The 23,735-nt window shown below is 42.7% G+C and overlaps 1 protein-coding gene across 20 annotated transcripts in view; it reads left to right on the top strand.

The window, feature by feature from the left end:
• The window catches only part of CADPS (calcium dependent secretion activator), a 463,055-nt gene that overhangs the window by 200,886 nt on the left and 238,434 nt on the right, over window positions 1–23,735 (top strand). For all 20 annotated transcript variants that reach the window (XM_074313221.1, XM_074313220.1, XM_074313225.1 and 17 more), the window contains exons 4-5: window positions 11,903–11,983; window positions 23,465–23,698. In XM_074313221.1, coding sequence (XP_074169322.1) covers window positions 11,903–11,983; window positions 23,465–23,698 — 315 coding nt within the window. The remainder of the gene's footprint in view (window positions 1–11,902; window positions 11,984–23,464; window positions 23,699–23,735) is intronic.

The following is a 23,735-nucleotide window of genomic DNA, read 5'->3' as shown; positions in this document are numbered from 1 at the left end:
ATGCCTAACTTTCTGAGTATGGCAAAAGCAGGCCTGAATGTATCCCCACACATACATTCAGAACTGTTCCATGTGGTAGAGTAGCTGACATCCTGGTGCCTTTGCTCATCTGTAGCACATGAGAAGCGCAATGCAAGCAGGAAGCACTTAATAGATGCTAACAATGTAACAGGGGTGTGTTTTTGTCATTTCTTTCCCCCATCTGTTGGAAAATTTGGGACCTCACTCTTTTTAATACTACTTCTTCCTCTTACCCACAGGAACTTTTGAAATAACGAATCAAAAATATGTCTGCTTGGTTATGGACTGACACCAGGAATTAACTGTTCCTTTGACAGATCTTAATCAAGGCGAAACACACCCTTTATAAATATTTTTGGCTTTGAACAATGGGATCACCAATATAGACACACTCTTCAGGGCAGGAAAAATGAGATAATGATGTATGTGGTAGACTTATGAATGGACCCATTTCTACCAGACACTTGTGTAATGATCAGCCTGGGATAAGAAATTAAGCATGTCTTGTATTTGTGACATGCCGCTCAGAGGGAACAGAGGTACATGTGACAGTTCGCAAAGGAAATTATACTCCTTTGCCTCAGTTTTAATTGACATGGGCAGCTCTGTAATTTAGAGCTCTGCATGTTTTCTACTGCTTGAGATCTGTGTTACACCACACACAGGCACACACCTCTGCATGCACATATACGTTCACTAATTGTGGAGGCTGGAAAACTTGGTTTCATTTTGACCTTGTGATATAGCTCTGTCACTATTTGAAAATGAAGTTCGCTTCCTCTTAAAAAAGAACTGTCGTTTTCAGCAAAAGAATTTGATTTTATTAGCGTATAGAGGTATTTTAGATATCATTGGATGTTTTCTGGATTTCCTGTTGAGCACATTTATTTTTGCCAGTCACAAATTGCTTTTCACCATGACTCGATGCTGCTGAAATATCAAAATTATTCAATAGCGCAAAATGGCATTTTTATTTCCCATAAAATTCATGTCAAAATTGGCAGCCTGAACAGAATTTCAGAAATTAGTAATAACTAAATCAAAACTAATGACAATAAAAATAATAATTTACGTTTGTTCAATGCTTTCCTAATTTTGAAAAATCACCCTTCTTTTCTGTTTTTGAAAGAACGCTGAAAGTTATCCGACTGCGTGTTGTGACAGTGAGATGGTGGAAAGCACGCACTCTGCATTCAGGCAGAACTGAATTCATATCCCAGCTCTGCCACTTCTTTGAGATGTTACTTTAATCCCTCTGAGCCTCAGTTTCCTCATCTGTAAAGCAGTATTGATCATAATAGTAAAACCTACTTCAAGGATTAAAACAGACAATGAATGAAACACTTGGTACAATTCCTGGCCTTAGTAAATACTCAGTATTCAATATATGTTAACTCTCAAGTGGGCCATAAGTGCATGGAAGGTGTGTTCTGTGTTTATCCTGCTCTCACAGCTCCTAGTACCATGCCTGGTGCAAAGCAAGTGTTTAATGACTATTTGTTAAATGGTGAATTCAGTATTAATACTCCCAGTCTCCAGATGAGGAAACTGAGGTTCCCAGAGTTTTATTGGTTCACACCTCTTTTATTCACACCATGGCAGTCAGTTACTCTCTGTTTCTTCTGCACTTATACTCAGTTTTTCTTATACATTCCATGAGGATTTATTAAGTTTGAAACATTTGCATTCAGATTTCTATTTAGGTCATGATTTGGATACTTACTAAGTTTCAGATACCACAGTAAGTGTCTGGACAAACTTACCTCATTAACTCATAAAAACAACCCTGCCAAGCAAATATTATTATCTCCATCTCAAATTAATTCTGCAAATATTCTTGCTCACCTACCATGCATCAGTCACTGAAGATTTTACAATGAATAAAGCAGACAAGTTCCCTGTCCTCCAGGCATTTATAGTCTTACAGAGAAATGTCCTGGAGCAAATAATGCAAATATGACGGAGTGATAAAAGAGGGTCAGGATGTTATGGGGACCCAGAGAATGTGACCTTGGCTGGGGCCAAGAAGGTGCCTTAGGAAGCAATATTGAGGCTTGAAGTTGGGTTAATGAGTAAGTGTGTGCCGGACAACGATGGCAGAGGAGGGCAGAGTGTGTGCCTGAGCCTGGGGCCATGAAAAAATATGTCACATTTGAGAACCTAGAAGCAGCACAGAATGGCCTGAGCCTGGAGGGCAGGACAGAGTAGTGGCGGCTAAGGCTGGAAGGCTGTGCAAGAGCCAGATGGCAGCCGCTCCCTGCACTGTGATAGGATCCTCAGGATCCGGGACGCCTATTGCCAAGGAAAATGGAACGTTATCGAAGGGCCTTAAGCAGGAGAGTGACATGAGCAAATGCACGTTCCAAAAAGAAGAGCAGAGTGCAGTGCTGAGCATGGCTGTGACCCTTGCTCTCAGAGTGTGGTTCGCAGCATCAGAGTCACTCAGGAGCTTGTTAGAAGGGCCAGCTCTTGGGCCTCATCCCAGACCTACTGAATCAAAACTCTCAGGGCTGAGGCCAATGACTCCGTGCTTTATACAAAGTTCTCTGGGGATTCCTATGTGCACCATGTTTGAGAACCACTAGCTCTTGGTAGAGGTTCTCCTTCTCTGGTACATTGGAATCAACTGGGCAGTTCAAACAATACTGATGGCCGGGTCCCAACCCTAATGTCTGATTTAGTGGGGCTGGGTGCAGCCTGGATATCGGGATTGCCTTTCATCTCCCACAGATTGTTCTAATGTGCAACCAAGGTGGAGAACTACTACATCAGAGAGGATGCAGGTAAACACGTCAGTGGTTCAGGATGGAGACAATGGAAGCCTTCCTAGGGAAGTGGGTAGATGGATTCAAAAGATATTTAGGAGGCGACTACACAGTTAAGAAGGAAGAAATCAACCTAGTCTCCAGCATCCTCTGTTTATAAAACCACCTGCTTATTCCATAGCCTGGGCTTCTGTTGCCACACTCCCACCCAAAAAGACAATGTCCATTCCCTTCTTTGATCACCTTCAGTTCCCTGTGTCCTCAGGATAATGCAGGTGAATTGGACCCTCTCCCAGCCCCAGCTGCAAAGATCATGAAGTTGACTCAAAACCACAGCTGTGTCCTGCATGCTGGCTGGAAACCATATCCTCTGGCCTCAGCGGTACCCGATTATAGCCTTGGCTCTGTGGACCTGAGTCATGTTCGAGGCGTCACGCTAAGTGCTTTATGAGTATTGCCTTTCGTTCTTGTAACAAGCCCCTGCTCTTGTTATTGTTACTGTTAGGAATCCCACTTTGCAGAGGGGGCTGCAGACGTACAGAGTTCAGTATTTGGTCCAGTGTCCCAGATCTGGAAGGTGGCAGAGCAAAGGTTTGAGCTCAGATCTGTTTCCAGTTCCTGGGTCCCTGACCACTATGCCCTACAGCTATTCTGGCAGGGAAGGGAAATCGAAGACACGTGACACATAGAAGGGTTAGATGCTGGACTGGCTTGCGGCGCCAATCTAGTGGCTAAAGTCATTAAGGAGGGCTTCCCTAAAGGAGGTGGGTCTCAACCCAGACCCTGAATGAAATGTCAGATTTGAAAGGGCGGAAAGGAGAGAGGAGGTCACTCCAGGACTGGGGTGGGAATGGGGAAAGATTGGCTGAGCACAGCAGGATCATAAAGGAATGGATTGGTTTTCTGTTGGGGGTATTTTTCATGTATTTATTTGCTCCTTGCTCAGAGAATTACTGCATTTGGAGCCGTTGTGTTATATTTACTGCATAGCCAGAAGCCAGCAAAGACATAAATCCGGTGACTCAAATGCAGAGGACATTCTCATTGGCTGGCACACTCTGGGAGCATTTTGCAGCCAAAGAGAAGTACCTAGTTTAGACCGGAAACTTCGACCGACTCAAGGTCTTCTCCTGGCAAGGAGTTAAGGCATAGGAAAAACAGACAAATGATCTCCTTTTAACTCTTCCACAGTTGAGGTGGTATCTCCTTGGGGGATTTTTATAAAGGTGATTGAGTGTGAATGGGACACCAAACTCTACACTTTCACTACAAATAACCCTGGAACAGAGCTTTGGTAAAGTCTCAAAGGGGAGCCAAGGCTGCAGATTTAAGCAGATTGCCCCCAGTAATAATAAAAGTAATAATAAACCCACAAGGTGGTAAGCCCCTACAGGGTAAAAAGGTCTATTATTATCATCAGTACCATAGCCCTCTGAGGGTATTATTTTAGAGCTACAGGCACAAATGCTCAGAGAGGTTGAGCCCCTGGCCCTGGTCACACAGTGAGGAGGTAAAAGAGGTAGGGTTTGAGTTCAAAGTTTTCTGATTTTAAAACCCCCGCTCTTTGTCCTAAGGATTATGCCCTCAGTGCAGGGCCAACTATCTCTAGAACTAGTTAATGTTTTGAAGCTTGGTTTCTTACCAGAAAGTTGGACAAACCTGTTTGAATTTGCAAAAGGGAGAAGTATGCAGGCTGCAGGCTGCCAAGTGCTAATCACTGCTAAGCTTTACTGGAACTGACAGCATGCCAGGCCCCCTGCTAGGTGTCATACACATGCCACTGCATGTAACCTCTTATCAATCCTACGAGGTAGGTATTATCATTATTATTCCCATTTTAGAGTTAAGAGAGTTAAAAAATGAAAAGCTAAGACTCAGGAAAGTCTAGTAACTTACTCAATGCCACTCAGCTTCCAAGGGGAAAGGCAAGTATTTGAACCTGGATGGCAGAGAACAGGAACTGGCGCCTGCCAACCACGTTCTACAGCCTCCACATGAAAGGTGGACACGTGGGGGACAGGCTGTAAGAGAAGGGAGGAAGGCATGTGGACGTGGCAGACAGGCACTGAAGGCCTCAGACTGGCCTCAGTACTTTCTTGAGACAGGAGCTTGGGCAGCCATGTCCCCTGGTTGAGAACTGACATTGTTCTGGCTGTAACTTTCCAGACTGCAGTGCACCAAGAAGGCAGCACTCACTGGAGCAGTTTGTCTCTGAAGGAAGATGAAAAACATGGAGCTGTGGAGATAAAAAAGGGCTCAACCAGCTGAGGAGTGTGCTTTACAGGGAGGCTCCCCCGCCTCCTCCACAGTAGCTCTTGCAGCCTCCTTCTCAGACATGAATCCCAAGGAACCAAGGGGCCAGGCTGGGAAATGGAAAGGAAACGGGAACAGATGGAGCTAAAGCCAGGTCAGCAGGTGGCTTGCACTGCAGCTTTTTAAGGTACACCTGCCTCAGTCCCCTAAAGCCTAGAATAAGAAGGTTTTTATCAAGAATGTGGCTGCTTATCGTCCAGCAAGGTTTAATGTTTCCCTATTTCTGCAGAGAACAGCACTTCCAGGACATAACACTAAGCTGCAAGAGAGCCAATGGGAAGTTAGCAGCTTGGGAATCTGGTCCCAGTTCTCTCACTGATTACTGTGTGACTGTGGGCAGGTCACCTTCCCTCTCTCGGTCTCAATTAATTAACTCTGTTCCTCAGCCACTCAGGCAATCATCAGAGCCTGCTATGTATTTGGCACCAGGCTGGGTTCCAGGAATGCAGAGGTGAGCAAAGGCACACCCTTGCTGCCCTGGTGGAGCTGACAGCTAGCTAGAAAGTGAACGTCAAATGATCACCTGAGTACATGTGAAATTGCAATCGTGACAAATCCTAACAAAGGAGAGGTGCATAGTGCCTGGAAAGCCTGTGACAGGAGGACTCACCACGTCTAGGGGAGTCTGAGGAGTTTGCTGCAAAGCTGAAGGTGAAGGACGAGAAGCAGTTACCAGTAAGGGGGACGAGAGAGAGAGAGAGAGAGAGAGAGAGAGAGAGAGAGCGCTCCAGGTGTGAGGAACAGCACATGCAAAGGTCCAGCAGCAGGAGGGAGGTCCCCGTGAGGGACCCAGGGGAGCACCCTGAGGGGGGACTGGGTCACAGAGCCCAGCAGGGCCTACACCCCAGCCTGAGGTTACCGCCTCATCTCTGAAGCTCCTTCCCAGCACAGTTCTGAATCATTGTCATTTTAGTGGCTGAGGCTGAAGTGGGTCTATTTGCTCTGAGGCTGAGGACCACAGATTTTTCCAGAAAGTAGAACAATTATTCAAATAACACATAAAGTAATCCGCCTGTTTCTGTTTACATTTTCTGCATATTTGAATCACACCTTTTCTGTCCTTGACCGAGGGCTGACTCTGGCTGTAATACTGACGATTTTGGATGAGTCCAGAGCTGGCCTCACCTCCATAGTATCGTAACGTGTGAGCACTGCAGAATCCAGGCATCGCTAGGGAAAGCCGGGGCCCAAGGATGTTCCCCTGCCCCACTGTCAAGGTCAGTCCTCCAGGGCTTTGAGGCAAAGGAGGAGGCTCCACGTCTGGGCCCTGTGATGACTTCTCCATCACCCCAGAGATCAAACAAGGCGTGTGCATCCGGTGCCTTTTTACTGAGATATAGACCCATTTGCGTTGTGGGCTTGCTTCTTCCCTCCTCCCCCCCAAAAAAAAATTTCTGTCCATGGACACGAGAAAGTGAAGTACACAGGAGAATTGCATAGATGAGGGTATCGCCAAATGTGTTGTTGGGGTGTTTAAATGTACACACATTGTCAGATAAGTTTGGGCAATGTGGGGCCACACGAGGCTGCCTTGGCTTTGTCACAAATGGTCCTGTGGCTCTCCAGGAAGGGGTGAGAGCAAGCCAACTTGATCTGGCCACAGAACCCTTTCTCATCGAAGATCTGTAGGACTATTGCTCCCCAGAAAATAACTTTGAGAAATGCTCATCGAGGCTTGGAACATAGTCGCTTAGGGCTTGTCATTTCTCAGATGAAGGGAGTGCGGCAGATAGGTCATGACTTTGGCCGTGATCCTCCCGCTAAAGGCAAATCGCGGACCAGAATCCAGGCACCTCACGGCCGCTGCAGGGCTCCCTAGTCGCTCTGTCCGATTTCTTTCATAAATGACAAAGAGCAGGGAGGGAAGTTAACATCTGATGAGTGTTCACCCTAAAATAGGGATAATTCTAGAAACTATTTGCTAAACTAGAGGACCTACTGTGTTCCAGCACCATGCTAGGGGATCCACACACATCATCTCACTCTTTCTAACAACATGCTGAGGTAGATCTCTTATCCCAGTTTTACCAACAAGGAAACTGAGGCTTAGGAAGGTCCAGTGACTTGTGTGATCCCTTTGAGTAGGGAAACTGCAAAGCCAAGATGTGGACCCACGTCGGTCTGATGTCCCTTCAAGCACACCACACATTGTCTCATTTGGTTCTCTTAATAGCCATGCAAGATAAAAATCATCCCTACTTTATAACTGAGGAAATTGAGGCTCACAGAGGTGAAGAGACTTGACAAGGTCATGCAACCAGGGAGTGAAGTAAGGGCACAAACTGCCCTCTGCAGCTTCCCGGGCCTGTGTCCTCTGCCACACAGTATTCCTACGGCTGCGTGTCAGCCCCACAGCCAGCACTGCTGGTCTGGGTTTTTGTCTCTGCATTGACTGAGGGAACACAGCTGTGAGCCGGAGACAGTCACAAGCCTCGGATGGACTTGAACTGATGGCTTAGGAAATGCCTGTCTGCAGGTAGTCTGTGTGACCTCAGTGCCCCATCACTTTAAAAGAAAAGTGAGGGAGACTTCCCTTTGCAGGGCTGGCAAGTCAAACAATGACACTGCTTCTGCTTGACCTCTGCTAGTAGGAAATTATTTGTTGACCTTGTTTCCCCGAAAATAAGACCTAGCCAGACAATCAGCTCTAATGCGTCTTTTGGAGCAAACATTAATATAAGACTCAGTATTTTATTATAATATTATATTATATTATATTATATTATATTATATTATATACCCGGTCTTATAGTAAAATAAGACCGGGTCTTATATTAATTTTTGCACCAAAAGATACATTAATGCTGATTGTCTGGCTAGGTCTTCGTTTCGGGGAAACACGGTAATTAGGTAAAGAGCCTTAATGCACACGTCCATATTTTAACCCTAATGAGCTGTCAATAGGAAAGTTTTGTCCTTGGCCTGGTTCACCAGCTGATGTTTCCTTGACTCCGTGGAAAAGACCAGTGCAGTAAACAGAATCTCGTTTCCATGGAAGCTCATTCTCTGGCTTTTTCTTTCCAGCACTTGAAAAGGTAATTACTTGATTTCTCTTTATACTTTTGGATTTCCTACAGTGGGGCTGTCAAGCGCCTCGACTGAGGATGGCCTTCTCTATCATGCCAGGCTATTTTAGCAGCTTCCGATGCATTTCCATTTTCCTTTACATCATTAGCTATCAGGCAGCAGTGCCCGCCTTCCGCTCATTCCTACTAATTAAAGTCTAGCAGAGCAAAGGGACTTGACCCTGGAGAAAGTGGGAGACACCGAGAAGCCAGGCAAATTTGTCAAGAAATGGAAACCCCTGATCACCTTCCTTTCTGGTGCACAGACTATCAGACCAAGGCCACACATCGGCATCAGAGAGGGACTCGGGTCCACCTGGCGCACTCTCCTCTGAATCTTTGACGCCCCATTGTGGCCCATGTCAGAAATACAACCAACGTGGGCTGCCTGTTAACACCAAAGGCATCCACCATTTCCAGAGGGTTCGCTTCCTGCCAAGCATGGGGCTGAGCACTTTGTATACTCTGTCTCAGTGAATCCTCATGGCATCCGTAGGCAGTTATTATCCTGATCATTCGGATGAAGTACAGGGAGGTTAAGTGACTTGCTAAAGTCACACGGCAATTAAGTGGCAGAGCTAGGATAAGGACACACCCACTGCTATCATTTCGTAGGAAGGGCTCTGGCATTGCTAGAGCCTTCCCAGAAGAAATCAGCCACTCATGACAGATGACAGAGGGTAGATATTTCTCTGCTCCCCCCCAGTGAAGGGTCTGTGTGTGAAATCGATCCAGGCATACAAGGAACAAAGTAGGGCACTGAGTTCATTAATTGTCAAGACCAATTAGAAAACCAAACAAGGCATTTAAAAAGGAAGCCAACGTAACACACGTTAAAAGAGCTCCAGTTTGAGAAGGCAGACTCCATTTCAAATGGCTGGTACTTTCCTAACCATGGGACATGGGGCACATTCCTGAACCAGACTGAGACTCAGCTTCCTCATCTGTAAATGGGATAATAATGGTACCTACCTCATAAAGTTGTTTGACATGTGGAATGTCTCAAGCTGCTCTGTGGAATGTTTTCAGTGACATAATTGTGTAAAAGACAATGTTCAATGCAGTTAAGTAGGCTTACTTACTCTAGAATTTCTCAGAATCTTTATTAGGCTAATAGGTAATACAAATTTTTAGGAGGGAGCAGCATTTCCTGACCCCAGAGTCCTTTCCCTGGGAGAATACACATTAATATCTGTTTCTTGGACCCTTTATAAAAAGCTGAAATATAGGTCCTGAGGTACCCGGGCTGGATATAGGCATCAATAAGTACTAATCCTCTCAGTTTTGTGCCCCAAATGTTCAATAACTATACTTGTTCTTGCTAGATTTAAGCTTCATGGAGGGAGAGACTGGGGCCTGTCTTGTTCCTTTCTCTATTCCAGTGTCTTGACATATCAGGACATTCCATGGAACTTTGATGAGCGAATGCGTAAATGAGTGAACCAATGAATTAATGAACAAAGCTTCGTGTAAAGCGAGCCTGATCATCTTAATCGCTGGCCTTCTCTGCTCTTTCTGGTTGCATTCGATGAGGCCAGCAGCAGAATTCAGACATCTCCACAAAACTTAGTGATAGGGATGTTTCTATTGCACTGTTTTCCCTTTGCAGTTTTAACCTATGTGAGCGTCAGATCTTCTGACAGAATTCCCAAGTTTAGCCCCTGAACAAATCATTGTACTACTTCTCAGTGAAGTAGTCAGATGTTTCTTTTACATTGTTCCCAGTGGGTTTGCACCTGGATCTGAAGAAGTCTGGCACTTCCAACGGAATCAAATTGAAACAGCTTGTTGGAGCTTTAAAACAACACTGAGGATACCATGTTTCCCACATTCGCCTGTTGGCAAGTGGTGATGGATGGACCACTGGTCAGCGGTGTGACTGTTTTCAGGTGGTTTCCTTTATATTTATTTAGAATGGGATTTCCAACTCTGGACATCATGCAAAATAATAATAATAATAATAATAATAATAATAATAATAATAATATAATGATAATGATAATAATAAGTTTAAGTTAAAAAAAAGTCATGTTGGTCAAAGTCTAACTGGTACTCTTACTGCAGAACTTCTCAGAGACTTTGTGCATTTCAACATAGCATTTCCCAAACTTATCCGACCATTCTTCTGGACCCTTCCCGACACCCTTTCTTCTGCAACATCACATAAGATTGTTGTTCATCAGAACACCCTTTGGAAAATGCTACCTTAGAATGCATGGCCAAAAGTTGCAATCCAGGCTTCATAATCTAGGAAATAGTCCTGCGCTTCAAAACTGTGGAAAGGAGAAAATAAGGCAACTCCTGAATTGAACAGGGTGTTAAAGATACACAGCATAAAGCCAGATGGATTTCTGAGTTTTGTGTAACAAACCAAAGACAAGTCATGATGCTTCAAAAGTATGACCATAAATTGTGTAGTGGTTTTGTTTACATATTATAACTTATTTTCCACACCATTTTGTAGCAAAATGAGATTCTTTTTTTAAGCATGAAGCTGGGTTTTCATTTTCAAATTTCTGAGTGAAAATTTCATTTTGAAATTTCTGACCAAAAGTGGCTTTTTAAAGAAAGGAACTTAGAAAACTCACATACTTCTTTAGCTACTTTTCATTGTGAGTTAATTTGTACTAAAAAGAGGAATAAAGCCCATCCTATTTGAAGGCCACTTTTCCCTACATATCAACCTTTTCGGTGATTAAAATAAATCATAAATTACTGAACAAAACAGACTCAGTTACAGTATGAAGGATAACACTAGGCTTGCTTGGAAATGAAGTGAGAACTTCAATTCACAGAGCAGGGATCGGCAAATACGGCCCGCCACCTGCTGTTGTGTATAAAGTTTTATTGGAACACAGCAGTGCTCACTCATTTATGGATTGTCTATGGCCATTTTCACACTTCATTAGGAGAGTTGAGTTATTGCAACAGAGATCTAGCTTATGGCCGTGCAAGCCTACAGTACTAATAATATGGTCTTTATGGAAATGTTTGCCAATCTCTTTTAAAGATTTGCAGGAAAATGTGAAAAGGATGGAGATTATATAACTAATCCCTTTAGTCTATTGATGGGAAAGCTGAAACTAGAGATATTAGGGAATTGTCCAAGTTTATTTTTGCTTGGCTATTCTGATCCTTATATCCTAATAACTCTAATAATTATGGCAAACAAAGATAGATTGCCACTTAAATATCAACACCAAGTGGTAGTGACCATAAAGTGCTAGTTGAGAAGGTCTCAGGGCTCATTAAGAAGGAAAGCAATGATTGATTCATCTTCCAGGGCCCAGGCATGGGAGAGCAGCAGAGTATGTGCCATGTAGGCACTATGGACACACACTATGTCTGCTCCATATATTATTAATAGTTACATTACCATTTCCTTCCTTGTACGTCTGCCATGTAAGCACTTTGTTCATTGGACCAAATCAGAGGTGCTGCATTGGACCCTCATTAGAAGTACTTCATTAGAATTACTGCTGCTTAGCAGTTCAGAAGTGACTCTTGTACAAGCTCATTCAAATACCTGCCTTAGCAACTGCCTACATCCTCACACTCTGCCTAAAAGGATTTAACTTGGGATTTCATTCAAACTCAATTTTTCTGTTTACGAGAATCTTAACTTTGAGTGAAATGTATCCATGGGGGCACAGAGGGGGGGATGTAAAATGGAAAGCCGTCGGTTTATTGGCTTTTGTGACTCAAATTGAAAGTCTCCTTGTTTGTGCTTCTGTGCAGCTGGACAATCCAGATGAGCAAGCCGCGCAGATCCGACGAGAATTGGATGGACGACTCCAAATGGCAGACCAAATAGCCAGGGTAAGGAAACTCTGGGGACGTTTACTGGAGGATCAAAGTCCACACGGGAGGCACACAGATCACTAAGGGCCATCAAAAGATAAAACTGAGAAGCCGAGAGGAGGGACAATGAGGACAGTCCCTCTGATTGGGCCTTATCCCTCCTTTCTCAGGGCATCTCTCCCAGAGATAGTTCATGTATTTCCTCCATGACTCCAGTCAATACCCAAACCCAGCCTGACTTTTCTTCTGAGTCCCAGACTTACATTTCCAACTGTCTATGGAGCATTTCAACTTGGACATCCCCTGGCATTTCGAGTTGAATGTGTTCAAAATCTCACTCCTTCCTCTGACCATATTCAGATACCATGTTTCCCCCAAAATAAGACTGGGTCTTTTATTAATTTTTGCTCCAAAAGATGCATTAGGGCTTATGTTCAGGGGATGTCCTCCTGAAGAATCACTCTAGGGCTTATTTTCCGGTAAGGTCTTATTTTCGGGGAAACACGGTACCTATATTTACTCCTCTTCACTTACTCTCCATTCAGTTACTGTGGATGAAACCCTGTAGTGACTCTCAATTTTTCCTTCCTCCCCACAACACTCCATACTCGATCAACCAGCCAGTCATTGATCCCGTCTCCTAAATGTGGGTCAGATCTCTATTCTGCTTTCCAGCACCAATGCTAAGACTTTGATTCAGGCCCTCATCTGCAACTCCTGGATATTAAAATAGCCTCCTAACGGGCACCCCTGGCTCCAGTCCATCTTCCTCTCCTGTCCATCCTTCATGCAGTTGCCGTTCTAAAACTTATATACGAACATCTCAAAGCAGAGCCTGGGAATCCTTCAACAGAATCCCTCATTGTCCCCAGAACAAAATCTAAGCTCTTTAGAAAAATAGTCAAGGATTTTAGTCCACACATCCTATCTTCCCTCACCTCCCACAAATTTCCCACCAGAACTCCCCATTCCAGCTACAGAGAATGTGTCCCCCTGAATGTTCCAGGCTCTTTCCAACCTTAGTGCCTTTCTACCCACTGGTGTTTCAAGCTGGAATGACCTTTCTTCTCTCTTCCACTTAGCAAACTCTCCGACTCAGTCTTCAGTGCATAACTTAAAACCCCTTCTCCAAGAGCCTAGCAGTTAGTCCTCTCCACTTTTGTACTTTCTTCATGTCACATATAAACCTTTATTGTAACAATTCATTGCATGGTGATGATTCCTTTCCATGTCTGAGTCTCCCGGTAGATAGGATTTCTCTAGGACTGAGATTATGTGTTACTATTGATGACCGTTTGCCTAAGTAGTATTGCTGTTGTGCCATTTGTGTTATTATTAACGATAGTGATGCTAGTACTATATATGGAGTGCTGACCCTGTGTCAAGCATACTAGATGCTTCTTTACATGTACCATCATATTCAATCCTCAGAACCACTCTACAAGGACACTTCCATTATCATTCTTGTTTTAGGGATGGGGAAATCCGGACTGAGGCACCAGTTAAGAGGCTATACTGAACCCTTAACTCAAGTCTGTCTAAATATTAGGGCTGGGACAAGGGTTAGGCACTTACCTCAGGTGAAAAATTAAAAGTGAGGGGAGGGGCAAAAATGCAGTATAAAAATAAATAAAACTTAATGCAGTATTTTAAAATTACAATTAATACCAAAAAATCTGTGAAGAACAAAATACCAGGTTTTAAGTAACCGGATCCTACTTATTCCTACGGGAACCACAGGCCATGTGTGCATGTGAGGGTAGGGGCGGTGGGAGGTGGCAGGGAGGATGGATAGAGAGTAGAGCTTGGCATTCAACCTTTCTCTTTCTGGAAAGAGGTGTCTCAGGACTTGGACGCGTGGAAAAAAATTCTACTGGAAGAGAAACTGAAGAGAGATTCCAAGAAGCATGAAAATCCCCATTTGTGCTCAGGCAGTTTTACTGAAATGTTTTGCATCTTGTTTTTGGACACCTTCAAAGTTTACAGTAGAGTCAGTCTGGTGGTTAAAAATAGTATGCAGTTATGGATTTGGCTAAAGGTAGTGTAAAAGGCTCTTATGTTTGAAAACCCCGCTTAATGTGGGAGTAAACATCAATAAGGCTTTAGAATTTCCTTCTGTAAACTCAGTGTCTCCTCAGCAAGTTATCCAGAAAATGCAAGTCACTTGGGCCATTCCCTGCCTTTAGGCAACTGTTATATTCCCCACTAAGTAGTCATCCCATTTAAACAAAATCACACACACACACACACACACACACACACACACACACTTTCAAAACAAGATCATGGCACTTTTATTTTAGTTGTTTACTTTGAGGCTTAACATGATAAGTTAAGAAATTAATGTGGGCTAATTTTAATTTTTTAAAGATGATTGATGAACAACTATTGTGTAGTGAGCCAAGTTGCTCATCTCTGAACAGTAGATGAAGAAATCTCTCTTCCAGTCCACACCACTAGATATTCTGATAACAAGTAGGATATTATTAACAACCTAGAGCTAGACTTTCTTAGACGGTGAAGTAGGCAATTAAAGTGAATCTTGGTCATTATTTACAGAGAATGAAGAATAGTTTTAAAGTGTATGGAAGGCCCTCCAAACATTTGGGTTATTGAGGATTTCTATGAGAGAGTCTGCCCACTACTATCTCCTATTCTCCTAGAAATTGATTCTTTTCCCATAATGTTCATTCATACCAGTGACCAATTGCCACAGCTCGTTGGTCCTGGAAGTGAGGAACCAATCACATTTCTCAGCTTGCACGGGCCACAAGTGCTTGGGCCAGAAATGGATGTCTGAGGCATCTAAACCAGCGAATCCTTTCCCTGGTACCTGTGGACTACAGGCCAACAGGGCGGTGTCCTCTAGTGGTTGAAACATGTCTGAAGCCATTTTAAATTTATAGGGAAAAGAAGATGAAAGAACGAAGCCAACATACAGAGAGAAACAGAGACAGAGCATATACTGATGTCCTCAGGATGGTCAAGTCCCGAGATCGACTTATTCTTGAGCCTCAGCCGTGTAACTGTTTTTTCCCTCAGTTTAGTTAGATTCCAAAATAAATAAATTCTCTTTTTTGTGTGTAAACCAGCCTGGGTAGTACTGAGGAAAATTTAGACAGAGCTCATCTACTGAAAATTAAATAAAATATCAAGATCTCAGATATTGCCGAGTTCATGGAGAAACAAAGCACCTATGTTCATCTTCTTTGAGCATGCCCTGATATTTCTATTTCCGGCATCACAGTGAATTTTAGTGAGGATATGTAATTCAACCCATATGGCTGAACATCAGCTCCTGTAAACATCATAACCAGAAATTCCTGGATCTAGATGTCTTCTATCATACATAATTCACTCTGTTCTCTGAATTAAAAGATGAGTAGAGCATTTTGTTTGCAAATTAGAGGCACCAACTCAAGGAAGCTTATGGATCAGGATCAAAGCGTGTCTCACAGAGGAAAGGTGCAGCTGAAACCAGGAAGGACCTGGAACCAGGGACCCCCAGGTGGTCAGGTCTTCCATCTCTTAACTCTGTATATCCCATTCATTGTTCCTTTTTTCTTTGCAACCAACTTTCTTTGCTTATCAATGGGAAACATACTGCTCCACAGCTCTGCATGTCTCCAGTGTGGCCAAGTAGGAAATCGTTTAGCCAATCAACCTCTCTCTCAAATCTTTATCCCTGTCTTCCCTTTCCCCTTTTCTTACTATCCTCTTCAAATTCACAATTTGAAGAGTCAGGCCTCTCATTGGCCCAACTTTGTTCAAGGGCCAATCACTGGAACAATCAACTAATCTACCATGGAAAGGGGGTGAAGGCCTCACTGAACAGGCAGGTACTGGAAATACCTCACTGAGGGTGAGGGTGGTACCTGAGATCAGGCTGTGGGTGCTATGGTCGGTATGAATTGGGAGATGCCCCAAGATGTGCCCCAAATTAATAACTATCACTTATATGGCATTTACTATATGTCAGACTCTCTTTCTTCTAAGCATTTTGCATTTGATAACCTATCTAGCCCGCGAATAACTTTATAAAAAATGTGCTATCATTAAGATATTACAGGACTCGGCCAGGGTCACTCAGTGACGGGAATCTGCAGTCCTAGCCTGTCTGCATGACCATCATTATAACATGCCTACTCAAATACAGCCTCTCATTTTCCCCATCACCCCAATCTAAGTCTCCAACATGCCCCTCACGCAGGCCTTTACCTACCTCATCCTGACCGCTCCTCTCTGCTAATCAGACCTTTTGTTAAATGTGGCAGGCTGTGTGATTCCATCTAAACTGGAGAGTTCCTTTAGACCTATATGACAAACAATCCTGATAGTTACAGTAATTCTCCCCAATGTAGGCACATCAAAAAGTTTAAGTGATGTGCTCAAGTTCACTCAGCTGGTAAGTAGAAAGCTGGGTGCTCTAATTCTAAGTTTCATGCTCTTTTTTTTTTTTTTTTTTGAGTAGTCAGATGACAGATAGAAAGTTACGCTGGGAGAGGACTGCTCCAGGTCCTCTCTCCCTGATGGCTGCCCCTCAAGGGAGCTGCTTTCTTTCTTTGACTGAAATTTGTTCTGTAGTCTCTTCAGTTTATCCAGCAGGCCAAATGAAGCAACAGCATCAGGCAAAACTGGCTCCTGGAATTCTGAATCCTTTCTACTTTGATTCCCTTGAAATCCGGAAAAGAGGTTGTAACCCCTAGTGGTTCTGCCTGCAGCATTTTCATCATCACACACTTGTGAAAGGCCTGCGTTTGTCCTTTCTTCTTGGAGAGACGGAGGAAAGTACACAGTGGCTTTCCTCTACCCACAGTCCTAACACTGTAATCTGTTAATTCACACCAATATCCCACAAGCCATCAGACAGAGAGGGCTGCATGAGTCCCTGCTGTGGATATCAGACATGCTGTCTTAAAAGCTCCATGAGGAAATCTGAACGCGTTTTTTTTTTTTAATCTGGTAGACAAGACTTCTTAATCCCTGTTCAAACATTTTCTCAAATCCTCTCATGTTGATATTACTGTGTCCCCAAATTTCACCCATGAATTAAGTCTAAGTTATTTAAATTGTGTGATCAGAAGTTGACATTGGAGCTTAAACAGGCAGTTTGTCGCATTAGTGCTGCTGTGATAGTTGCCAGTTCTCTTGGCCACGTTTTAAGGTAAAATTCAAAAATTCTTGAGCTAATTAGATAAGACAAATAATATAGCTTTTGTAGTATTAGTGGCAGAGGTCTGGCAGTGAAACACCATTTGTTTTTCAAGCTATCATTTAAATGTGAAATTGCCATTTAGACCCCTGTTTTCTGCAGAGTGAAATTCCCATCTCATGCCACGGTCCTGTTGCAAACATGGATGAAACTATGCCCCCAGGAGCAAAATAATATCCAAATATTTCCCGGATAAAAAAGTTCTGCTTCATACATTGCCAAAAATAAAGTGGAAATGGATTCCCTTCCTACCAGAGAATGCTGCTCCCCCTCAGCCTGTAAATTAATTTTGTAGCACCTGGCGTCCACCCTGTGCCATGAAGTAGTACCGTGTCCCCACACACGGGAGGTGTTTAGTTCATTTTCTTTGCCTGAAAGAATGTGTGTGGAGAGCACCTCCCTGACTCAGGCCTTCCTCCGGTAGCTAAGAAACCAGGGAAATCTGAGTTCAAGGAAAAATCTAAATGCCAAAGAGGTTCTCTGAAGTTCATTCAAGTGAAGGAAAGTCCATCCAATTCATAAAAGCTGAGGAAGTAAGACCAAGACAATTAAAGACAGATTTGAGTAAAGAAGCCAATCCAGAAACTATACCTGCGCCCAAAATGCCTTCTAACTTTCTGTGATGCTGATTTTGACAAATTACTACCAAGACCTTCCTCTTGCCCAACTGCCCGGCCCTCGTCCATCATTTCCTATACTTTACCCGATGCCCGCCATCCTATTGACTGGTTACACCAGTCCACGTGGACTGGTGAGAGTGGAGCGGTCACTGCTGTGGAAGACTATCTGTCACCAGCCCTGTGAAATGACGTGATGCATAGAGGGTGCTGAGAAGCCTAATATGGTTTAACTCGGCTCTGTTACCATTTGGGGACAGATGGTTCTGCCCTATTATATGGTAGCTAAGGACATGGGTTCTGGGTTTCAAATGCAATTCTACTAATTATTGATTTAATTTCTATGCTTCATTTTCCTGCAGAAAATGGTAATAAATAATAGCACTAGCCTCAATGGGTTGTTGGAGAGATTAAATGAGGTACAGCGTGTAAACTGCTTAGACTAGTGCCCAGTGCACAGTTAAGACTCAGTAAATGCCAACTGGCATCATGGTCTTTACTATAGTCACCCTCATTGGTATCGGATTGTTAGCGGTGCGGGGGTAGTTGGTGCCTGATGTATATGGATATGGATGTGGACGTATGCATGCATATATATGCATATGTGTGTGTGTATATGAGTATGGATATGTGTATGTGTCTATATGTATATATGTGTATGCATATGTGTACATGTATTGGTATTAGTGCATGTGTATATGTATACATATAGGTATACATATACATTATACACACATACATGCACACAGTCAGTGGTCAAAAGTATTAATGTTGGTTATTATCTCTTACTCTAGAGGTTCATTATTCTCAGTTCAAATGTAGAAATACAATTTCAGACAGATTAAAAAACCTGTCTAAAGTCACACAGCTAGTAAGTGGCAGACCCAGGATTCAAAGTAGAGTCTATTTTGCTAACGTGGGCTGGATACGGTTCCTTGGTGCCCTTTGTACCCTGTACATGCTTCTGTTACTTCATGTGTCACATGGTGTCTAATTGGTTGCTTTCATCATGGTCCCCCATCCCATTACCAATCTGATGGCTCATTCATCCCCAGTAACAACCATACTACCTGACACATGATAGGAGCCACTTGAGAGATTGGACCAAATTATTGCAATGCTGTTGGTGAGCTCCAATGTCCAGGAAGTGTTCTGCCACCTCCTTCCTTCTGATTGTCCACTAGTATATGTCATTTGAGCCTTTCGAGTGTAAGGATCCTCTATCTGAGTAGGGGTACCCTTATAAGCTTTTACATGTACCCATTTCATCCTCTGTGGGTAAAAATGCAAAGACAGAAAAGCAAAGCAAATGGCTGACAGAGCTGTTAGCACTTTCAAATGCTATTTTTCAAGATGTTCCAAAAATCCTTCAGTGTGACCAAGCATAAACAACCCTGGTAGGAATTGTCCTTGGGAGGACATCCCCACTGAGGAATGTTATCAGCCCAAAACAAAAATAAACGGCCAGCAAAGATTTTCTTTGGAAGACTTTGCCCACCCGTATGCCGTGTCTTTCATAAAGCAGTATGAAAAAAACAATCTTTTTGTCAGGGCTAATTTGCTTTTATGCTTGGGAACGTAGCAATCGAGATGGACGACTATATTTTCCTTATTTTGGCACAACTTCAGCTTTAAAATGTGTTTGTAATGGGCCCGCTGCTAAAAACTCCCCTCAAGAACCTCAGCTTAGATTGACAGAATGCTATTTCTTCTCAAGGTTTAAGTACTCAGGGCAGAAAAATGGCCTTGTTTTCCCTTGCAGACTTCAGTTTTATGAGTCTCTTTTTATGATGTTGTTAGGAACTGTCCAACTTCTGGAAGGAGTGATAATTCTTTGAATTTTTCCAATATTCTGCTACATAAAGTTTGGTGGATGCTAATTCTGGGCCAGAGTGATATTGTCTGTAGCTACTGGGTATTCTTCCAGTGCTTGAAACTGGAGAGTTTAAATAGATACAGAGAATAAACTGATGGTTGCGAGGTGGGAGAGGGCTTCGGAGGGGTGAGTGGGAAAAGGGGAAGGGATTAAGAAATACAAATTGGTAATTATGAAATAGTCTATGGGATATAAAGTACAGCATAGGGAATATAGTCAATAATATTGTAATAACTACGTATAGTGCCAGGTGGGTATTAGTCAGAGGGATTACTTTGTAAATTATGTAAATGTCTAACCACTATGGTGTACACTTTAAACTAATATACAATAATATTGAATGTCAAACTAATTGAAAAAAATGTAAGAAAAAAAAAAAAAGAAAGACTGTAGAGGTAAAGGCTTTGAGTGATTCCTGAAGATGAGTAGGTATCTCAAGGATGATTAGCAGGAAAGAACCCACTTCATAGACATGATAGTTTTTCTCACTGTCTCCTTGGCAACTGCAAGGCCAGGAGCTTCCAGTGAAGATGAGAGATACCACTTACCCAGCTCCCCAAGAATCCCACGTAGTTATGAGGTTTGGGCTCCAATAAGAGGAGGAAAGCGATAGGTCAGTGTAACGACCTTTGCTGTGTGGTAGCCTTTATCATGGCCTTGGAGACCACTCTGCAATCATGAATTAACCTATCTCATTTTTCCCTTACTCTCAAGAAGTACCATGTTCAAAACGATATGGAGAAATATTCTGTGACCATGTACAGTTATGTAGATCTTCTTGGATGCATGGTTGCCTGTTATATTTTCCATAGAAAGAAGAAAATATCAGTGGCCCTGTCTCAGCCAGCTCATGTTGGTGGCAAACTTTTCATCCATCACATTCACAGCCCATGTTACCGCCTCTGAAAAGCCACCCTAATTCTCTCAGGAAGAGTTCACATCTCATAGACTTCCGTTACATCAACCTTGATGTTTCCTTGTAGGGCCTTCTCACCACTAGCTATAAGCTCCAGGAGAATAGTCCACATCCTGACATAATGATCCTCCTATACCTAGTACTGTACCAGGTATAGTATTGATGGCCATAAATGTTTCCAAGTGATGATGACCCATTAGCCAAGTTCTCACATTTCCATGACCCTTTACACAAGGGTACCCATAATTTTGAGGGACAGTTGTCCCCTGACTAAGTCTAAGAATAATTAAAAATCAAGCCCACTTGCAGAAGTTTTAGAGAACATGACTCTTGCATTGAATCATTCCTAGCTCCTGTCGAGCTCATCAGCCTATCATCTCATGTCAGAAGCATCCATCCTGCTTCTGCCCTCACATTCACCCGCAGTGTGTTTAGAAAGCACCACACAGTGGGCTGAGCCCAGCCGCAAAGCAGGACATGATTATACCAAGAGGTTGCAGAAGGAATTGGTACTCTAAGGCTGCTGGGTGGATTTCAGACTCCCATACTCATTTACATGAAAAAGAATCTCAGTGTTCTTCCAGAACTTAATTTATTAGCTCTTCACCTCCTGCTCACCAATGGCTTTTAGCGACATTGATATTTAACAAGGACCTTTTGTCAAGCCATCATTCATTCACTCAACTCCTACATATTGAATATTTACTATGTGGCAAACATTATTGCAGATATCAGGAATTCAGCACAAGTATCAAAATAGGTATGGTCCTGCCTCATGGCCCAACAGAAAAGACAGACATTAAACAAATACATTTTATCATTTATTAATTAATTATAATAAATGTTACCAAGAAGATGTGCTAAGAATTACAAGAAAGTACAATAAAGGACCCAACCTAGGGAAGTGAAGCTTTGAGGCTGAAATATGGAAGGTGACAAGATGGCTGAGGATTACATAGGGAGGCAGGAGGAACGGGAAGCACTTATGATGGTCTCTGAGTAGGAAAAAGACTGGCATAACACAGAGGCATTTCCAAGCTCTACATAGAAGACCCACTATGTGAATCTGAGTGAAGCTCTATGGTGGCAAAGAGGAGCTGCCCTTCTAGCTAAGTAGTTAGTAGGGAGAATTATTATATGAAAAATAAGACCTCAAGGATCCAGAATACGAAAGTAATAACTAGGCTTTGTGGGAATTAGAAAACCAATAAAAGTCAAAGCTCTTTTCCTGTGACTCTAGATAGTTTATTCCTTCCTCTTCTCTTCCCTCCTGCCCTCCTTCCCTCCCTTCCTCTCTCCTCTCAGTCTCTGCCTTCCTCCTTTTCTGTCTATCTCTCTACATCTTTTTTTCTCTTCTTTGTCAAGGGTCTTATTCTGCTTTCACTTGGTTCAGTATGGCAGCCACCCATGAGTCTACATGATCTTACTGTTTCAGCTCCACCACTGAATTCAATCTCAGTATCTCTTAGTTCAATTGTCTGAGAAAATAATTCTGGTTGATTGCTGGCCACTTAATAGAATTAGCTGGTTGACTTTGAGCCAGGTGCCCATGTACTATATACATTATTTTTTGCCACCCAGAATTGGCAAAGCAATTCATGTGCTCTAGGTAGAGTTCTACCCCCAGCCACAGGGATGGAGGATATGACTCATACCTAAGCAATTCAACACAACCTGTTCCTGGCCTTAGAAACTGGCTCAATATATGTACAGACGTTGGGTGAGAATTCTTTGATTAAGAATCTCTCCATTTTCCATGGTCATTACAAGAGGAGAAATTCTCTCTTCCTTTAGATAGTTTGATATGCTGTTTTGAGGTTCAGTTATTTAGCAACTTTTTGTGACATTGAGTGAAACAAGACTGAGAATGGAGCCACCCCAGAGGAACCCAAACCAAGATTTGGAGGCAAAACTCACTCAATTGTGGTGATATTATTTGAGTGCTGATTCCAGCCTTACCTGAAGCTGGGCTACCCCAGGACATTTTCAAGCCAATAAATTCTTTTCATTGTTTAATCTAGTTTAAATTAGATTTTTCTGTCATTCGCAAAAAAAAAAAAAAAAAAGAAAAGAAAAAGTCAAACTGATTTTGCTTGCCCCTTACCTGATCAGTTATGGAGTGGGCCTGGGGAGGACAAGCTCATGTTTCAATTAGGAAATGATTATTTGAGAAGGGGATCAATCCAAAGTATATTGAAGGATCCTAGACGACTTAGAGGCATGAAGAAACAAATAGCACAGCTAAAACATGTTGCCATTACAATGGAATTCATATGCAATGCAGTGAGAAAACAGGTCAGTTCTGATACTGAATTGATTTAACTTCTTTTCTAAAGAATTTTAATGAACTTTTTCATTAATTTATTTTTTTTTCAATTTTTCTTGAAAACAGTAGTTATTCTTTTTAGAAATAGCCACCAGCTATGTTTGAAACTTCTCAAATGAGCTCCTTTTGAATTATTCAAGTGAGAAAATCTCAATAGATATCCAGAAATAGGGTGTCTTTCTGTCTCCATAACTTAGAAACGACTGACTGCATTTTGCTAAAGAGAAACACTGTTTTAACTAAAATCAGATTTGAAAAATATCACCCCATTTTTCTTTCCATAAATCAGACTTGCTGGAGAAAACAAATAGAACTATAATAAAACAATTGACTCTTCCTTACTATATGTTTATGAATGCTTGTTACCCGGTAGGGACTATCAAGAACTGGAAGGCAGGCAGCTGTCCACTCCACTAGGCTGAACATTTTGCTAGCATGGTGCCACACAGTGTATGGGCCACGTTCCCAACTCTGGGTTCCAAGATGCAAACCTTCTATGTAAGTCAGGTCTCTATTTACTCCTCTGCTCATGTTTTTCTTTTGTTTTGCCAGGAACGCAAATTTCCCAAGTTCGTATCCAAAGAAATGGAAAACATGTACATTGAGGAGCTGAAGTCCTCTGTCAACCTGCTCATGGCCAACTTGGAGAGCATGCCAGTGTCCAAAGGTGGCGAGTTCAAGCTTCAGAAGCTCAAGCGCAGCCACAATGCTTCCATCATCGACATGGGCGAGGAGAGTGAGAACCAGCTCTCCAAGTCCGACGTCGTGCTGTCTTTCTCCTTGGAGGTAAAAAGCTCTAAACCCTTGAAAGTTTCCTGGCACA

The sequence above is a fragment of the Rhinolophus sinicus genome, linkage group LG10 (assembly GCF_036562045.2).
Source record: "Rhinolophus sinicus isolate RSC01 linkage group LG10, ASM3656204v1, whole genome shotgun sequence".
Taxonomy (NCBI): domain Eukaryota; kingdom Metazoa; phylum Chordata; class Mammalia; order Chiroptera; family Rhinolophidae; genus Rhinolophus; species Rhinolophus sinicus.
This window is presented reverse-complemented; position numbering and strand designations above follow the sequence as displayed.